We start from the raw sequence: 18,928 nt of genomic DNA, 5'->3' as shown, positions 1-18,928 counted from the left end.
TGTACCCACAAAATCCTCATGGAGGAAGAATACAAACCCGTGGTCCAACATCAAAGACGTCTCAACCACAACATGCAAGATGTGGTGAAGAAGGAAGTAATCAAACTGCTTGACGCCGGATTAATCTACTTGATCTCGGATTCACCTTGGGTTAGTCCCATTCAGGTAGTACCCAAGAAGGGAGGAATGATAGTCGTAATGAACGAGAAGGACGAACTAATACCAATGAGGACCATCACAGGCTGGCGAGTTTGCATCGATTACCGGAAGCTTAATGATGCCACAAGAAAAGATCATTTTCCACTTCCTTTCATAGATCAAATGCTCAAACGATTATCTGGAAAAATGTTCTACTGTTTTCTTGATGGATTTTCCGGATACTTTCAGATTCCCATTGCTCCTGAAGATCAGGAGAAAATTACTTTTACATGTCCATACGGAACCTTCACTTACCGAAGAATGCCATTTGGATTATGTAATGTGCCACCCACCTTCCAACGCTGCATGGTGGCCATCTTTCATAAAATGATCGAAAACTCTATGGAAGTTTTCATGGACGACTTCTCAGTCTTTGGAGATTCCTTCGATCATTGTCTGAAAAACCTAGACAAAATGCTAGCTAGGTGTGAAGAAGTAAATCTAGTGCTCAACTGGGAAAAATGTCACTTTATGGTAAAGGAAGGCATTGTTCTAGGTCACAAGATTTCTCAAAACGGACTAGAAGTTGATAGGGCCAAAATAGAAACCATATCCAAACTCCCACCACCAACTTCAGTCAAAGCCATTAGAAGTTTTCTAGGTCACGCTGGTTTCTACCCCCACTTCATAAAAGACTTCTCAAAAATCTCAAGACCTATGACCAAACTTCTAGAGAAAGACGCACCATTCGTCTTCTCTGAGGAATGTGTTGAGTCATTCAATACACTGAAAGACAAACTTGTCAACGCACCAATCATGACCACACCCGACTGGACACTTCCATTCGAAATCATGTGCGATGCAAGTGATTTTGCAGTTGGAGCCGTACTCGGACAACGCAAAGAAAAACACTTTCACCCAATTTACTATGCCAGTAAAACTCTTAACGAAGCACATGAGAATTATACCACAACTGAAAAAGAGTTACTAGCAGTAGTATTTTCTATTGAAAAATTTAGATCATACCTAGTTCTTTCCAAAACCATAGTTTACACCGATCATGTCGCAATACGATACCTATTCAACAAACAAGATGCCAAACCTAGCCTCATCCGATGGATCCTACTACTCCAAGAATTTGACATCAAAGTTAAAGACAAAAAGGGAGCAGAAAATGTAGCCGCAGACCATTTTTCACGATTAGAATGTCCAACTCCCGAAGAGCTTCAAGAAGAAATGATCAACGATAATTTCCCACATGAGGTTCTCATGCACATTCAAGGAGTGATAGAAGAAAAGGACGAAAGTCCTTGGTATGCCGACTTCGCCAATTACTTAGCTTGTAGGATCCTCAGAAAAGGACTTACTCATCAAAAGCGGAAGAAATTCTTCTCCGATCTTAAGTTTTACTTCTGGGAAGATCCATACGTGTTTAGGATAGGTGCGGATCAAGTCATTCGTAGGTGCGTAGTAGGAAAAGAGGCCTTAGACATTCTCAAACATTTCCATGAAGGACCAACAGGCGGACACCACGGTACCACCACCACGATTAGGAAAGTGTTTGATGCAGGATTTTTCTGGCCCACTATATACAAGGATACACATACTTTGATCCAAGCATGCGATGCTTGTCAAAGAGCCGGGAACATCTCATCAAAAAATGAGACGGCTCAAAAATGCATTCAAATTTGTGAAATCTTTGATGTATGGGGGATAGATTTCACGGGGCCATTTACTAACTCATTCGGAAATAAATACATCCTTGTAGCAGTCGACTACGTGTCTAAATGGGTAGAAGCACAAGCTCTTCCCACCAACGATGCTCGAGTAGTTGTACGATTTCTGAAAAAGTTATTCTCAAGATTCGGTACCCCAAAATCCCTCATCAGCGACAGAGGTACTAACTTCTGTAACACCCTAATGAACAAGGTTTTAGCACGATATGGGGTTCACCACCGACTAGCAACACCATATCACTCGCAGACCAGTGGGCAGGTGGAGGTCTCAAACTGAGGAATTAAGAGGATTTTGGAAAGAAGTGTGGGGATGAATCGCAAAAATTGTGCAGAAAAGTTAGATGACGCATTGTGGGCCCTCAGGACGGCCTACAAAACTCCCATAGGAACGACACCCTTCAAGCTCGTTTACGGGAAGGCATGTCATCTACCAGTAGAATTAAAACACAAAGCATACTGGGCCCTCAGAGCAGTGAATTTTTATCTAACGTCCGCGGAGCAAACCGGGAATATCAAATTCGTGAGCTCGAGGAACTGAGGACAATGGACAACGAAAATTCCTGGTCCTACAAGGAAAAGACTAAACAAATACACGACGCTCATTTAAAAGGAAACAAGAAATTTTAAGCCGGCGATCGTGTACTGTTATATAACGATCGTTTACGTCTTTTCCCAGGAAAACTGAAATCCCGATGGACAGGTCCATACGTAGTTGAAACAGTTTTTGACTATGGAACCATCGAAATTTCAAGTTCAAACGGCCAAAAGTTCAAAGTCAATGGACATCGATTAAAACCATACATCGACGGTCCACTTAAAGAAGTTTTGGAGGTACTAACCCTATAAACTTTTTAAATAAGACATTAAGGAAACAAGGTCTGGCCAAGACCTTTACAAAAGTAGGCCTTATAAATATTGTTTTACTTTAAAAAAAAATTATTTCAGAAAACCACGGGGGCGTGCTCCTTAAAGCACGGTCCCGTGCCTAAAAATGCGGGCGGGCATCTACGCTGCAAAAATCTCAGTAAGTCTGGTTTGTAACAGAATTGTCAGAGTAAAAACACGGGGGCGTGCTTCCAAAAGCACGATACCGTGCTCGGTATCCTGTTTGGTTATAAAAGGCACCTTTTGTCATTGCATTCCTTGCACAAACCAAAACCAAAAACCTCTGATAATTCAGCATGCCAACTGAGATGAATGAAGCAATTTCCATTTCCCGACATCCGAGAAACGATGCCCGCCATGTTTTCAAAACCGAGCTTCTCTTGAAACTTCAAGAACTCATGAAAGAACTCACCGAAATGAATGTCCTTGCGGAGATGCGTCTCGTGCAACTCACCAAATCGGTGGAAAACATGAAAATGGAACTTCGAGACATCAACGAGCAACTCCAGTTTCAAGTTCTCGGTTTCACGTATTCTCCACCACCAGGACTGTTCGGAGGAGGAGAGCCTTTCGGAGAGCTCTAAGAAACTTAATTTTATGTTTTTATGTGTTAAAAAGTGCATTAAGCACAATGTGTTAGGACTTCGGGCTTAACCCGATTATTTTCTTTTCTTAGGAAACCCGGGCTTACCCCGTAACTGTTCTAGGATCTTTATTTAATGAAAAGTAATCTTTAGATGACCAAACTTCCAAATTATTACAATAAACGTCATTCTAAAAATTCCGGATCTTAAATTATGTTGAAAACTAAAAAAAAAAGAAATACACTATGACAAAAAGCACGGGCCGTGCTTTCCTAAGCACGAGGCCGTGGTCACCCCAGAATCTTCAGCATGATACACGCTGACTCCGTACAATTCTCTGACTCAGAAACATTTATTCTTCTAGCAGCACGGGCCGTGCTCCAATAAACACGGTGCCGTGTTCAACTTTCCAGTCTCTATATAATGCATTTATAAATTCACTATTCCATTCACACCAAACAAAAACTACCTAAATGGAAGGAAAACGGGTTGAATGGAAGCCAGTGAAGAAGGGGAAACAACATGAATCTTCCTTCCCTGAGGAACAAATCATGAGACTCCAATGCATCGTAAGAGACCAAGTTAAGAGCAACATGCAAACCGAGGCTCGAGTAATCGAGTTGATTAACAAAGTCGACTTGCTTAGGTTCGAGAACTTCCATGTTGTGGATGGCCACCACAAAGATGTGACTTCCAAACTTAACTTTCTCAACCGAGAACTCGTCACGCTCAACAAAAAGCTTGACGAACTTTTGGCTGCCAAACGAGCACCACCACACATTCAGGACTTGTTCGGGGGTGGTGGCCGTTGAAGTTCTGACTTTGTTTCATGTTGAAGTTGTTCCCGCTAGTACTATGTGTTAGGATCCGAGAGTTGTTGTACTTTTCATTTCATCTATCTTTAAATTATGTCTTTAATTTTATGTTTTAATGAAATTTTGGATTTTTAATTACCATATCAAAATAACCAAAAAAATAAAAATCAGTAAAAACAAACCAGCTTGACAAAATAAACAAAACAATAATGTCTGCACTAAGCAGCACGGTACCGTGCTCCAAAAGCACGGGGCCGTGTTTTTGGTGTCAGGGCAGTTACGAGTTTTAACTTTGATAAAATAACTTACTAGCACATCCAACCCTAATTTCACTGCATTCTAAACCGAGAACCGCCGACCTTCAACCATTTTGCAAATTTCTTCATCTAATATTTAATCCTAAACCTAAGGTATGTTAATTTAACAAGTGCATTACTCAGATTCGTCATTCTAGGTTTACATTAACCCTAAAGTTGTTCAAATCGACCAAATCGGGTCAAAACCCGAAAAGGGTATGGGTTATTATGCTTGGTTATGATGAATAGATTGTTGAATGTTTGATGGTTGGGGATTAATTGGAAGAAACAATTCGGGTTTTGGGCGTTAGAATAAATACTCGACAAACCATTAAACCCAATTGATATAACCGGTTAGAAACGAGGGTTCGAGTCTAAGTAAGTTAGAAATCGGTATTAAAAATACGAGCTGTGCACAAAACAACACGAGCCGTGGTCAACCAAAAGTCAAACATCAAAGGAATCGAACCATAAGCAGCAGCACGGTACCGTGCTCCTGAAAGCACGCCGCCGTGCTTTTCCTTCTGTTTCAGCAAATTGAAAATTTTTCATAAGTTCTGACTAGTTTAGGTTTAAATTGCAGATGGCCAAGTATGGGGAAGAAGTTCATGCATTTTTAGTCTTCACTGGACATGATGCAAGAGATAGGCAAGCCAATGCAAGACTAAGCCACTTGAACATGCGAATCCCTGAACCAAATTTCTATGCTTGCCAAGACACCCTACGCCAAGTTAATCAATGGAACCGATACAACATGTTTGTGACGGGGCCATGAAAGAGGGTTTTTGAGCAAACAGGAGAGGCCGTAACGGAACTAACAAAGGAATTCTTAGCATCCTTTAACATAAAGAAGAATTTAGATATGTGGGATAAAGAAGCAATGTTCAAGTGTGGAGATTTTGTGACAAGTACAATCAGGTTTGGGACCCAGAAGACCAGTCAGAGATGATGATACAGGATGTGCATGAGAGACGACAATCACCGCCCAGACAACACCGCCGCCGAACCTACCATCAGACAGGAGGCCCATCTTCATCAAGGCCGGCCCCAGTTCATCACATGATAGCCGATACTCTTTGGAGGGTATATATGGACTGATCGATCAATTCTCAACTAACACTACCGCCTCATTTAACAGGATCAACGGGCAAATGGCTACCTCCGATGCACAGCGTGCAGCCGAGTATGAAGCAACGAGGCGAGAGATTGAACGATTGGGCTATCGCATGGACAGGCAGTGGGGACCGTTTAACCCGGACACGGGTAACTGACGATTGGCGGCACAGGTAGGTTGGGCATGGGCACGGGCACGGGTTGGCGTTATTTTATGAACTTATTAATATATGTGTTTTGAACAATTTACTTTTCATCGTACTTGTTTGTTTGTGTTTATGTTGGTTTGGATACTATTATGGTCATGAGTGCCAAAGACATTATGCTAGGTACTAATTTAGCCCGAAAGGGCAAGGGATGGATGATTCCATACCCAATTTTCAGCAGTTTATGTTTGGTTGTTTGTGGATGTTTGCAGTTTTAACGGAATGTGTAATTATAACCTACATAAATCAACCAAGGGGAGGTTGTGTGATGAACTACAACCACCCGAAGTTGTTAGAATTGGTATTTGAGAAATCTAAGTCAATCCTAATCTTTCTACTTTACGAAACTACTTGTCAACTTAAATCGACATCATTGAGATGGTATGACATTAGGAAAGGGTGGACTTTAAAATGCGCATACCATCTCCTTAGTGCCGAAGATGCTCGCTTAAGGCTTAAGGAGTTATCTATCATATATTGCTACGTCAAGTTTATCACATGTCCACATATTAATTATCAATGCTAAAATGGAGTGGATTCTTAATCTTAGATGGTAACCTTCGCATAATTGAACAACTCGTTTAGAATCTCTTGTCTCGGTCACCTATATATTATATATATAAGTATTTATATTTTATAAAAAGTTTAAAAATCAACCCCAAAATGATTAAAACCTCCGATTGAAGTAAAACAATCATTTATTATTAGAAACCATTGTGTCCACGGATAGATACTTGGTTCTTACCAATACTATTCTACATATACGATAGGTACACTTGCCTATTTTGTGTGTGTTTAGTCTTTGTAGAAATCACTTTTATAAATTTAAAACACGATCTTGTGCAAAAGCTAAATATCCAATCTATCATATTTTATACCACTAGCACGCACACATCAGTGAACTTTGAGGTATCGCGTATAGCTATCACCTTCTTTTCTTGGTTTTTGTGACAACCCATCGTTATACACGATGGTTTGTTTTCTGATCCATCGCGTATCGCAATGGGTCAAGAATATAGATTTTCACTTTTGGTCTTTGTACTTTGAATACTTGTTATTTTTTATCCAAAATTCTCACGATGTTACATCCTCCCCACCTTGGAATGAATCTCGTCTGCGAGATTCGCTTTCTTAGAACAAGTGGGGGTACTTTTTCTTTATTTCGGATTCTAATTCCCAAGTATACTCGGGTCCTCTTCGAGAGTCCCATTTAACTTTGACCAACTTTAAATTTCGCCTCTTAAGTTTCTTTGTTATAAAGTCTTCAATTTGCAGAGGTCGTTCTACAAACTTAAGATTTTCGTTTATTTTGACATCTCTTAAGGGCATTGACAAGGATTTGTCGGCTAGACATTTACGCAGATTAGAGACGTGGAATACATCGTGCATCCCTTTCATTTCTTCGGGTAGTCGCAGACGGTAAGTGACAATGTAACATCCCTAAATTTCAATAATAATATTTTAATATATTATATGTTTTAAAGGACGAGAATTTACCCAAGTTAGTAGATTATAAATAATAATGATAGATAGATAAGTAGGATAATTAGAGGAGTTGAACATGGACTAAAAAAGAAAGATAGGCCTTAGGTCCATGGGCTTAAGGGAGTATAAATACCCCTTAAACCCTAAATCTTTCCATTTCCATCCGTATTATCCATCTTATTCTCTCTACACCTTAAAACACACACTTAAGCCATAAAATACCTTCCTTAGCCGCCACCCATTATCCAAACCATACACCGATCATAGTAATCATAGATCTTCGATCATACAAGTAAGCTAACGAGTCCAAGGTCGTGTATCAAGCTAGCCGTGACTCTACTAAGTCTAAAGGTACGTTTTAAGCTTAAAGGTTACATTTTTATGAACGTTTTGCCATGAAACTTGATCCTAGAGTAGATCAGGTCTAGATGTTTCATAAAAATACAAACTTGATGATTAAAATGGATGAAATGGACTCATAGATATAAACGGTTCATAAAGGAAACTCTAGATCTAGCCTAGAACGTTTTAAACTTATAAAGGTCCAAACTTTATGCCTAAAACGAATTTGATCTAGATATTGGCATAGTGGTGGGTGCAAAATAGTTAAAGGTTAGTTGAAATTCTGGTTATAAAACATAAAACGATTAACAGTGATGAGTAAAAATGATTTGTGAATAAGAAAATATGAACTGGGATCATCAGACCTGGGATTTCGGCCAAATGGGAGAATTCTTGGTCAACCGTATGGTTCTCGGTCAAACATGCAATCACCAAGAGTTCTCGATGACCAAGTTCTCGGTCAAGGAGAGTTCTCGGCCAACGAGTTCTCGGCCATGAAGGTTCTCGGCCAAACATGTGTTCTCGGTCAACATTGTGTTCTCGGCCACGAGTTCTCTGCCAAGGAGTTCTCGGCCAGTTCACTGATTGGGTTCTGGGCTGAATCTAGTTGGGCCATAATGGACAGTTGGGCTTGAACCAGCTAAGTCCACACGAAGTTAAGCCTATAACTAATATAAAGCAAACTGACCCATTAACTTAGGCCTTGCAAATAAGCCCAGCTTAGAAAATGATTTAAAATGTTAATGGAAAATGTGATAAGCCCAGCTTAACCCCAGCCAGGGGCTCTGCCCCTTGGACCCCGCTAGGGGCAGCCGCCCCTAGAACCCCGCCGCCAGGGGCGCTGCCCCCGGACCCCCGTTCGTTGTGGGTTATATAAAGCTAGAAATATGATATGAGTAGTAATAGTTAATTAATACATGTAAATATTATACAGTTAGTCGTGCACAGCTCAAGAGAGAGATTACGATTAACGGCGAACGTAACCGCATTCAGGTGAGTTTCTAGCCCCATTCCTTGTTATGTTTTCGGGGCTGTGTGCATACTCGATGTGATTTGTTAATACACTTATCCTAAGTGATAAGTGTATGCCCTATGTGATATATGTGTACGGTATGAATGATTGCTTGTCGGTACGTGAACGATCATCGGATATTGCACGTACTGTCAAGTTATAGTTATGAATATGAATGCTATGTATAATGTATGAATGATTGCTTGTCAGTACGTCAACGATCTTCGGATATTGCACGTACTGCCAAGTTATGATTATGAATATGAATGTTATGTATGAACTATGAATGATACGTATGTATGTATGAATGAATGTAAGAGATAGAAAGGTAGAAAAGTGACCGGACCCTGATAACTTCCGAGGCAGAAAAAGGGACCAGACCCTGATAACTTCCGAGGCAGAAAAAGGGACCGGACCCTGATAACTTCCGAGGCAGAAAAAGGGACTGGACCCTAATAATATCCAAGGCAGAAAAAGGGACCGGACCCTAATAATATCCGAGGCAGAATAGAATAGAGTAAAGTAGAATTTGGATTATGAAAGTATGTATGTATGTAAGTAAAGTATGTTATGTTATTAACTAGAACTCACTCAGCGTAGCTGACTTTTAGTATGCACGCAGGTGAGTAGACTAAGACAGCTCGCTTGAGGGGAACACATGGTATTGAATAAGAGGCTGGCATCAGAAGACGTTTATGTTAAATATTATGTTATTTTGAAAGACAAGGTGTTTATTCTAAGACAAGTTATGGATTAATGTAATGTTTATGAAAGTTTTTATATTTCGCGAATGTTTTTATTAACTCTGATGGCTAGAACTATGTGAATGAGTAAATCCAACGTCCAAATGTGAGGCACCGGTAACGGGGCCTTACAGACAATACCGATTCGCTCGAGTACTTCGAATGATCCTACAAAGCGTGGACTTAACTTCCCTTTCTTACCGAAGCGAACAACACCCTTCCAAGGTGAAACTTTCAATAAGACTTTATCACCTATATTGAATTCTAACGGCTTACACCGGGTATCAACGTAACTCTTTTGTCGGTCTAGCACCGTCTTAAGTCGTTCTCTAATTTGCATCACCTTATCGGTGGTTTCTTGGACTATTTTGGGTCCAGATAATTGATTATCTACAGTTCCAGACCAGTAAACCGGCGTTCTACATTTTCGACCGTATAACGTTTCGAACGGTGCAACTTGAATACTTGTGTGATAACTATTGTTATATGAAAATTCCATTAGGGGAAGATGATCATCCCAACTTCCGCCTAAGTCAATCACACAAGCGCGGATCATATCTACAAGCGTTTGAGTTGTTCTTTCTCTTTGCCCATCGGTTTAAGGATGATAGGCAGTGCTAAGATTTAGTTGGGTTCCTAACGCTTGTTGAAAACTTTTCCAGCAGTGAGATGTAAAACGACTATCTCACTCAGAGATGATAGACAAAGGTACTCCATGCAATGAAACGATGTTGTTTACATAGATTCATGCTAATCAATCTATGGAATAGGTATCGTTAATAGGTATAAAATGAGCGGATTTGGTTAACCTATCGACGATGACCCAAATTGCATTATGTTTTCGTGTAGTTTTCGGGAGTTTTGTGACGAAGTCCATAGTTATCATTTCCCACTTCCAAAGGGGGAGTTCGGGTTGCTGAAGCAATCCCGAGGGCTTTTGATGTTTAACCTTGACTTTCAAACACGTCAAACATTTTGCAACATGCAAAGAGATGTCCTTTTTCATTCCATTTCACCAGCAGTTCAGCTTAAGGTATTGATACATTTTGGCACTATCGGGGTGCCATTCACATTTATGATGTGACCAAGAAACTATACTTCGTGAAGCCAAAATTCACATTTCGAGAATTTGGCGTACAACTTCTCGTTTCTAAGTAGTTAAAGCAGGATTCTGAGATGCGTTTCATGATCTTCCCTTGATTTAGAATAAATAAGTATGTCGTCGAAGAACACGATAACAAATTTATCTAAGTAAGGTTTACAGATTCGGTTCATCATATCCATGAATGCAGCTGGGGCATTAGTGAGACCAAACGGCATGACCGTGAATTCATAATGTCCATACCTTGTTCGGAATGCGGTTTTCGGGATATCTTCGGATTGGACTTTCAATTGATGATAGCCGGAACGCATATCTATCTTAGAGAAGTAGCTTTCTCCTTGCAGTTAGTCGAACAAATCATCAATTCGGGGTAATGGGTATCGGCTTTTGATGGTTACTTTGTCCAGGGCTCGGTAGTCTATACACATTCGCATTGATCCATCCTTCTTATTGACAAAGAGAATTGGCGCTCCCCACGGTGATGAAGTTGGACGGATGAATCCTTTCTCGAGCAGCTCGTCTAATTGTTTCTTCAATTCTTTCATTCGGTTGGAGCCATGTGATACGGGGCTTTGGCGATTGGTGCGGTTCCATGCATGAGGTCAATTTTAAACTCGACTTCTCAATTGGGAGGAATTCCTGGCAACTCATTGGGAAAGTCGTCAGAAAATTTGGAGACAATAGGTACGTCCTTTATCTTCTTTGATTTATATTCTTCGGTGACGTAGGTCATGAATGCTAAGCATCCTTGATTTAAACATTTATTAGCTCTAATCATGGAGATTATGCTAACTTGGGCAGCGTCTTTGTCCCCTTCAATTCGAATGGCTCGTTTTTCAGGGGCTCAAAGTTCAATGGTTTTGCTATTGCAAATGATACGACCATGATTATTGGATAACCAGTACATACCAAGTACCATATCAAAACCCACAATAGTCATGGGTAACAGTTGGATAGGTAAGACGTAACCAGCTAACAAGATTTTTCCGTTTTCTAAGGCTTCGGAGATTTTAACGATTTCGCCACTAGCGGTTTCGATGCTTAGAATGTTATTTAATTTCTTTAAAGGTTCGTTTAATTGACTACAAAAGCTATAATCTATAAAACTTAAATTGGCACCCAAATCAAATAGAACTCTAGCATATGTGTCGGTGACTAAAAACGTACCGGTGATGGTTTCCGGCATGTCGACCGCTTTCTTGGTTTCAAGAACAAAGACTCTTGTGTTGCCTTTCTTTGGCTCATTCTTTTGTCCACATCCGCCCGCACCTCCAGCAGCGGGTTTGTTCTTTGGGCATTCAAAACTGAGATGCCCCAAATCTTTACAGTTGTAGCAGGTCATTTTCTTTTTCTAGTAGTCGATCGTTGCGTGACCGGGTTTGTGACATGAGTCACAGACTGTGGATGCAGAAGTAGCAAAGTGACAACGGCCCTTGTGGTACTTCTTGCAAATCTTACATTGGGTGTAGTTGGAGTTGATCCAACTTTTCGTTGCTCTACAATCTTGCCCTTGAATCAGGCACTTCCAACCTTTTTGTGGCCACTTGATGGCATCACTTTCTTGAATTCCTCCTTGTTACGGATTAAACCGTTCATCAGATAACCAGTTAATTCCATGGCGGAGTCAAGGGTTTGGGGTAAGTGAGACCTTACCACGTCGCGAATTTCTCGCGGAAGTCCCCACATATATCGAGTTACCTTGCTGGATTATGGCGTTACCAGCTGGGGTACGAGTCTACAGTACTCGTGAAATTTGGTATTGTATTCACGTATATTAGTTCCAACCACCTTATGATTAAGGAACTTGGATTGGATTTGATCGGTCTCGCGCATTGGACAGAATTTCGCTAGCACCATTTCCTTAAATTCTTCCCATTGAAGTTGATATAACAGTTCTCTCCCTTTGCTCATAATCAGATTGTTCCACCATTCCCGAGCTTCTCCCTTGAACATTTGTGCCATATATTAGATCTTTTCTTGTTCGGCGCATTTACTGATGATCACTATTGCTTCCATTTCTTCTAACCATCTTAGTGTTGCAATGACGCCCTTGTCGATATAAAATTCTTTAGAACCAAAGATTTTGAAGTCCTTGAATGAACAACCTTCGATTTTAAGTTTCTTGAATTTGCGATTAAAATAGCCACCAACGTTTGATTCATGAATGCTTTCTTCGAGATGAGATGGTTTAGGATGTGACTTGGATTTTATGGATTTTCGAGAGTGATCGATATGATGAGTTTGCCTAGACTCGGTTCTAAGATGTGATTCGGCTCTCACAGCTTTAGTTATCATTTCTTGTATTTGTTTCATATATTGTTCGGGTAGTTGTTGATTATTTTCGTTTTGAGCACGGTTGTCTTCTCTTCTTTGAGAAGCCTCCGCATTGTGAGTCCATTTGTTCGACATTCTGAAATAATTACATTCTTTTCTTAAAACTTACTTTTATTCATTTATATATATATATATTATATATATATATATATCATAAAAGATATATATATCATTACATTACACACACACACACATCTCTATCCTTACTAGAACGATCATCGTTCTTATTTTTCACACATTGTTATAATTCAAACTACAAATACATTTTCTTGACATCGTCGTAGGAGTTCCTAATCTTTATAAATTTCTTGACCATCTTCTTCATCTTGTTACACTTGTGAAGAAGTTTGTCTCCCATAATCTTTTTCTTACTTCTTTCTTCAGGAACCTTTTTCCTCAACTCGTCAGTCTCATGCAGTACTCTATCGAGATGTTCCTCTTGGGATTGCGACATGATGGTTGGGTATCCATATTGTGGCGGTGGGTCATGGTAACCCATCATCACAATGTCATAGTGATTCTTCGGATAAGGCGACGAGGTTGCTTCAAATGGATGATTAAAGAAGGCTTCAGCTGCTGCTTCTTGTTGACGGATCTCATTTGCTTGCTCCGAGTTTTAAGGGATTATTCCTTGAAAAGGTGGGAAATCTAGTGGAAACCTGATTTGGATCCCTTGAATACTTTGAACATAAGGATCTTCGGGATCATAGCATGGATTCATGTGGAAGAATGGATGCATACATCCTTTATTTATTGGGCAGTCACACTTGGAGTTTGTTGATGGTTCCTCTCTGGGAGTGGTTACTGCTTAAGAGATTTCCTCATATGGATCTTCTTCTTCCAGGTCTTCCTCTTCTTCCATGGTCTTTGTTGTATCAATCACTAAAGGGTCTAGGTGATATCTTTCGTACGAGTGAATGACTCTTATCTTTGATCTTTGAGAAGGTCCATTACAGGATTTTGCGTGAGAATCGGTGGGGTTGTAAGCAGATGTTCAGGCATACCATCGTCTTTGATCGGAATGACATTGAATCCAATCGGAAGAGTCGGATTCAGGTCAACTTCGATTTGTTTGTTGGCTAGCATTCATTGGACGGATGGTACGTCGGGATATTGGATGAATGACACATCGGGATGTTGGATGGGTGATACATTGGGATGTTTAACGGGTGATACGTCGGGATGTTTGCGGGATGGTATTCTTGCATCGGAGGATCGCTTGGTATGTTGATCGGTAGTTGTGCACTGCCAGGAAAATATACCGGCGTGGGTCGTTTAATCGAATGATATTGGTTAAAGAAGTCTTCATAGTAGTCTTCACTCATGTTGTCCTTGGGAATTGGTTCGGGGCAGCCAGCTCAACTTTCGTCGCGCATAAAACCTTCTATCACTCTCTTGAATGACATCTATGGGTGGTTTAAATTGAGGAGGGATAGAAATGGTTACCAGCCTATATTATCCCTAATAATAATAATAATAATAATAATAATAATAATAATAATAATAATAATAATAATAATAATACTAATACTTAATCACTTGGATCAAAGCCTTTTTAATATTATATTAATATTTTATTTGGCATTACCCCTACCTTGGTTGGCTTAAAACTCCTTCTCGGGAAGCACCTTAATGCTTGCACGTTTCTCAAGAATCTTGATCAACACTCTCTTGCACATAAATCGAGGCACGTCGGTCGTCAATCTTCGTCGGCATGCTCTTCAAGGCGGGGTGTCTGGTCGTCTCGGGGTGGCACGTACTTCGAGGAAACGTCTTCGGTTTATAGCACGTACTTCGAGGTAACGTCGGTTTTGGGCATGGATTACGAGGCATGTCGGGACACACTTTACGAGGTAGTGAGAGATTTCTAGTGAGATATAACTTGAGTGTGTGAATGAAATAAGGGCCGATGGCCCTATTTATAGGGCTGATCGAGCTGACCCATTGCGATACGCGATGGGACTTGTCAAGGATCCATCGCGTGTAGCGATGGGTTAACGGATCCTTTTATTATATTTTGTTGGTTCGTGATACGCAATGGACCTATTCGGAGGTCATTGCGTATCGCGACTAGGCTTGTCACATAAGAAATAGGCTTGCCACGTGTGCTATGTAGGGACACGTGGCGGGACACGTGTCACCGCTGTCAAGCCTCGTCATCGCAATACGCGATGACAAGTGAACTTTGAGGTATCACTTATCGCTATGCCCTTCTTTTCTTGGTTTTTGTGACAACACATCGCTATACGTTATGGGTTGTTTTCTGATCCATCGCGTATCGCGATGGGTCAAGAATACAAATTTTCACTTTTGGTACTTGTACTTTGAATACTTGTTATTTTTTATCCAAAATTTTCACGATATTACAAATACGTTCATTTGGATTTAAAAAAAAGCCTAAAAAAACAAGTTGTATCAACATCGAACTCATGACCTCTTTGTTGGAAAAGTAGGTGACTTACCACCACATCAAGATAACCTTTGATAATATGGGGTCCAACTAATATTTCTTATAGAGTCCTTGTAAAAATTAATATACTGGATCTATTAATTTTTTAAATAAGATTGGGGACTATGGGTCCCCCTGCCGTTAGCGCTGCCTACACGGTCCACGAAGGCTATTATATATTTCTGGCACGTGTTAGAGATCGACATATATTAATGACGAGGATCTGCTGGGTGGTGGCAGACCGCCGCCATTTTTCATAGTGGCCTGCTAAGGATTTTATTTAGCGGCCTGCTATGGCTGACGGACTTGGCTATAAATAATAACATCTAGTGTTAGGAATTCTCATTCAGTTTTTTTTCTAACGGTTTCTCTCGATAAGCCTTCCAAAGCCCTTAACAGTGTTTTCGAGTCTCGAAGTCCGTGTTGATTCCGAGATCCCGACGTTTGTTCAAACGAAGGTTCTACCCAATCACCTGAAGTCGTAACCTGTCTGTTTAGCTATTTTTAAAGCTTACTAAGGATAATAGTTATTGTTTTAGTGAAACATTGCCTATGCTAAGATCTCATGAAGAAACATCTCTTGTTAAAAGAATAACGATTATTAAATTGAAGGCCGAATGCCTAACTCTTATAATAACATATCGAAAATATTTTGAAAAAGTCTTTCAAACTAAAAAAACTAGATTAACCTTTTTCTAAAGGTTTGAAATTGTGAATGTATACCCTGTAATGGTATGGGATTAGATCATGTAAATGATCAGAATATTGAAATAAACCTTTAAGGATAATCAAAGAGTCTGAATGACCGAGATTATCCAGAAATTTGATAAGGTGAATGCGTTCAACTGTTTACAAAGTTATTTAGTCTTCATAAACAAATAGATATGCGTATCCAACTTAGAAATTGTTTGCATAGGATTATACAAAATCCTTAAAGTGTTCTAACACAAAACTAACATTAAGGCTACAATACCCATTTGATGGATCCATGCATACATGGTAAGCAGTGAGGATATTGCAGCCTCATTTGAGATCTGTGTATGTTTAGGGGTTAACGCTCTTAGGAAGCGGTTATTGTCCTATTGATTTGTTAAAAGTTATTTTGTTTGTTGGTGTGTTAACGAATTATGAAAACCTTTTTGAGCCAATCAGTGTTATTCACCTGCAATGCCCCGACGTACTTTCAAAATTGTTTTCGGTTTATAAAGATCATAGAAGTGGATATCCATGCCATATAAATTCCAGTACTTACATGTATTGTGAAAACGGGCCAAGCATGTTTGTCAATCGTCAAGGGAAATGGATTGTAACGGGTTTAATGGTTTAAACATATGGACACATACGCCTCATCTACTAAAACCATTTACACGGGTAAACACATTTACGTATTCTAACTCCTTTTTATTCAAGCCTATCTACTTATAATCATGTCGGTTTCATGACATATATTGCAGGGTTTCCTTTCTAGTTCAAAAATTCCTTAGACCAAACTACACCTACGATGGATTAGACCAACACCTTCCAGGGCCGGCCATAAGGTGCGGCCGGGTAGTCGACGGCTACAGGCCCGACACCCCGCTAGGCCCGAATTTTTTTTATAAACCATTTGTATTTTTATTAAAATAATATGCATATTTCGTCTCAATTACATAACCATGGCTTGGTCTATTAGCAAAAGGGTATTACTCCTAACCCAATTGTTATGGGTTCTACTCTCATTTGAGACATGTTCAATCCTATTTTTATACAAAAGTTTTTTTACACATCCCAGTTATAACCACGTAAACCCATATAAAATTTAAATGGTTTATACACAACAAAAAAAACTATTTTTACTTAAGGCCCAAAAACAATTTCGCCTTCGGCCCAAATTTTTTTTTTTTTTTTTGCTTTCTCGGAGCCGGACATGACACATTCATTACTATACCAACTGAAATACAAGTATCAGTTACATAAATGGTTACCGCGTACATGCACACATTCAATTACCCAAATCTTCGCTTTACAAGTTCTTGTACTGAGGGTTTATTTGCCGAATATGGATTTCAACCACCAAATCCCTTTAGAGTCCGTCTGCCCATTAACACCCGCCGGCGGGGGGTCAGCATGTGTTATCCTCTTAAGTTTGCTCACGTCATACCCTTGTCCCTTTGCCCTCTCAACCAGCTGATTGTATATCTCCTCATCAATTTGGTTCTCCCTACATAGAATCTACATGCACAATTTCTAGATTACACAAAATAAAACACCAATATATTTGACACAAAATTGATGTCAATTAGGGTGGTCAGGAGGTTTTCCTTCGTTCGATTCATGAATCATGTGCACGCTCTGAAATATGAGCGGTACTCTTAAGGGGAATTCAAACTCAGGTATTGATGATGACATGTGTTATGACCTTTTGGGAGAGACACAGCCAGCAAATGTCTTTAGAATAAAAATTGACACAAATTCAGAACAAGAAAAGGAAACATACCCAGAGATTTTTCCTGGACGGCTGACCAATGAGAGCATAACGATAATCATCATCAAGATACAACACCCAGTAATCTCCAGTGACCGGAATGACCGGCAGAAACGGTGGCACCCAAAACCTGACCTTCAACTTAGCTTCATGATCACTGTTAGGGTCAGCTTTACAAGCAGTCCCTTCAATGAACCCTCGCTTGCCATCTTCACTAAAAGTTTCATTCAACACATGTACACTACTGCCGTCTTGGTTCAATGTGTACGTAGCCCTTGTGTTGGTCCCGTTTTTGGGCTGGTCTCTCGATGGAAACGAAGCTATTTCGTACCATCTGCCCATGTATCTTGCTAGATCCAGGCCCTTCACAACTGCAAGCTCCTTCTTGGCCATGATTGCGGTTACGATATCTGAATTCTGAGTGTACGTTTTGTAAAGATATGTTTATAGGCCAAAAATAAAATAAAATGATTTCCTAATTGATGGCTTGAATTTAATGATTATCTGGGTCCGACAACTACCAACTACATCCAAGGGCATCAGGGAACGGTCCTAAGTGGAGAGGATTTCATGAAAACCACCCTTCACCCTTTCCTTTCACGTGTAACTACACGGGACCTACATGACAACCGTCACACTGGTCATTCCCCCTTAAACCAATCAATATTTTTTATTTTTTTCTTTTTTCCTTTCATTTAATTATATTATTGCACTACTATTTGCGACGATCTTTTCGGTCGGAAAACGGTTGGAGTAGCTCTGTTGCGACCATTTTGCGGTCGCAAATCTTCTGACCTCTGTTGCCTGACCAAGGCTGCAGTTGCAAATCTTGCGACCATTTCTGCCTTCTGTTGCAGTCGCAAATCTTGCGACCACGCTGCTACCACCACTTTTTCCAACTAACTTTCTATTGTTGGCTTGCTATGGATATCATTTACAAATATTTACACACACAGACATTTACGAAATCTTATAAATATAGATGCAAACACAAAAAAAAAAAAAAAAAAAAACTAAAATTTCTATCAAAGATGTTTAATGTTATTTAAATTCTATAAACTGATAAAAAAAACATGTCCTAGCTATACACAAATCAAATCAAAAAACCAAAAATTACACTTTGAATATTATCAAAAACCAAAAATATCAGCCCATTGCATACCTCTGTGAACAACTACATGGATCGGATTCAAATATCTGCAAGCATAATTACATTATTAATAC

At 39.8% G+C, this 18,928-nt stretch overlaps 1 protein-coding gene across 1 annotated transcript; it reads right to left on the bottom strand.

Moving 5' to 3' along the window:
- Nucleotides 1-17,155: 17,155 nt before the first annotated feature.
- On the bottom strand, nucleotides 17,156-18,120 carry LOC143538966 (temperature-induced lipocalin-1-like). The gene is made up of 2 exons (XM_077032399.1): nucleotides 17,717-18,120; nucleotides 17,156-17,451 (listed from the first exon to the last, which is right to left on the bottom strand). Exons 1-2 carry the CDS (start codon nucleotides 18,095-18,097, stop codon nucleotides 17,266-17,268), a joined length of 567 nt encoding a protein of 188 aa, XP_076888514.1. The 5' UTR covers nucleotides 18,098-18,120; the 3' UTR covers nucleotides 17,156-17,265.
- Nucleotides 18,121-18,928: the final 808 nt, after the last annotated feature.

The sequence above is a fragment of the Bidens hawaiensis genome, unplaced genomic scaffold (genome assembly GCF_021521415.1).
Source record: "Bidens hawaiensis isolate Kalapana, Puna unplaced genomic scaffold, B.hawaiensis_p1.1 tig00011787_1, whole genome shotgun sequence".
Taxonomy (NCBI): domain Eukaryota; kingdom Viridiplantae; phylum Streptophyta; class Magnoliopsida; order Asterales; family Asteraceae; genus Bidens; species Bidens hawaiensis.
The sequence above is the reverse complement of the archived record's forward strand: the minus strand, read 5'-3'. Positions and strand labels throughout refer to the sequence as shown.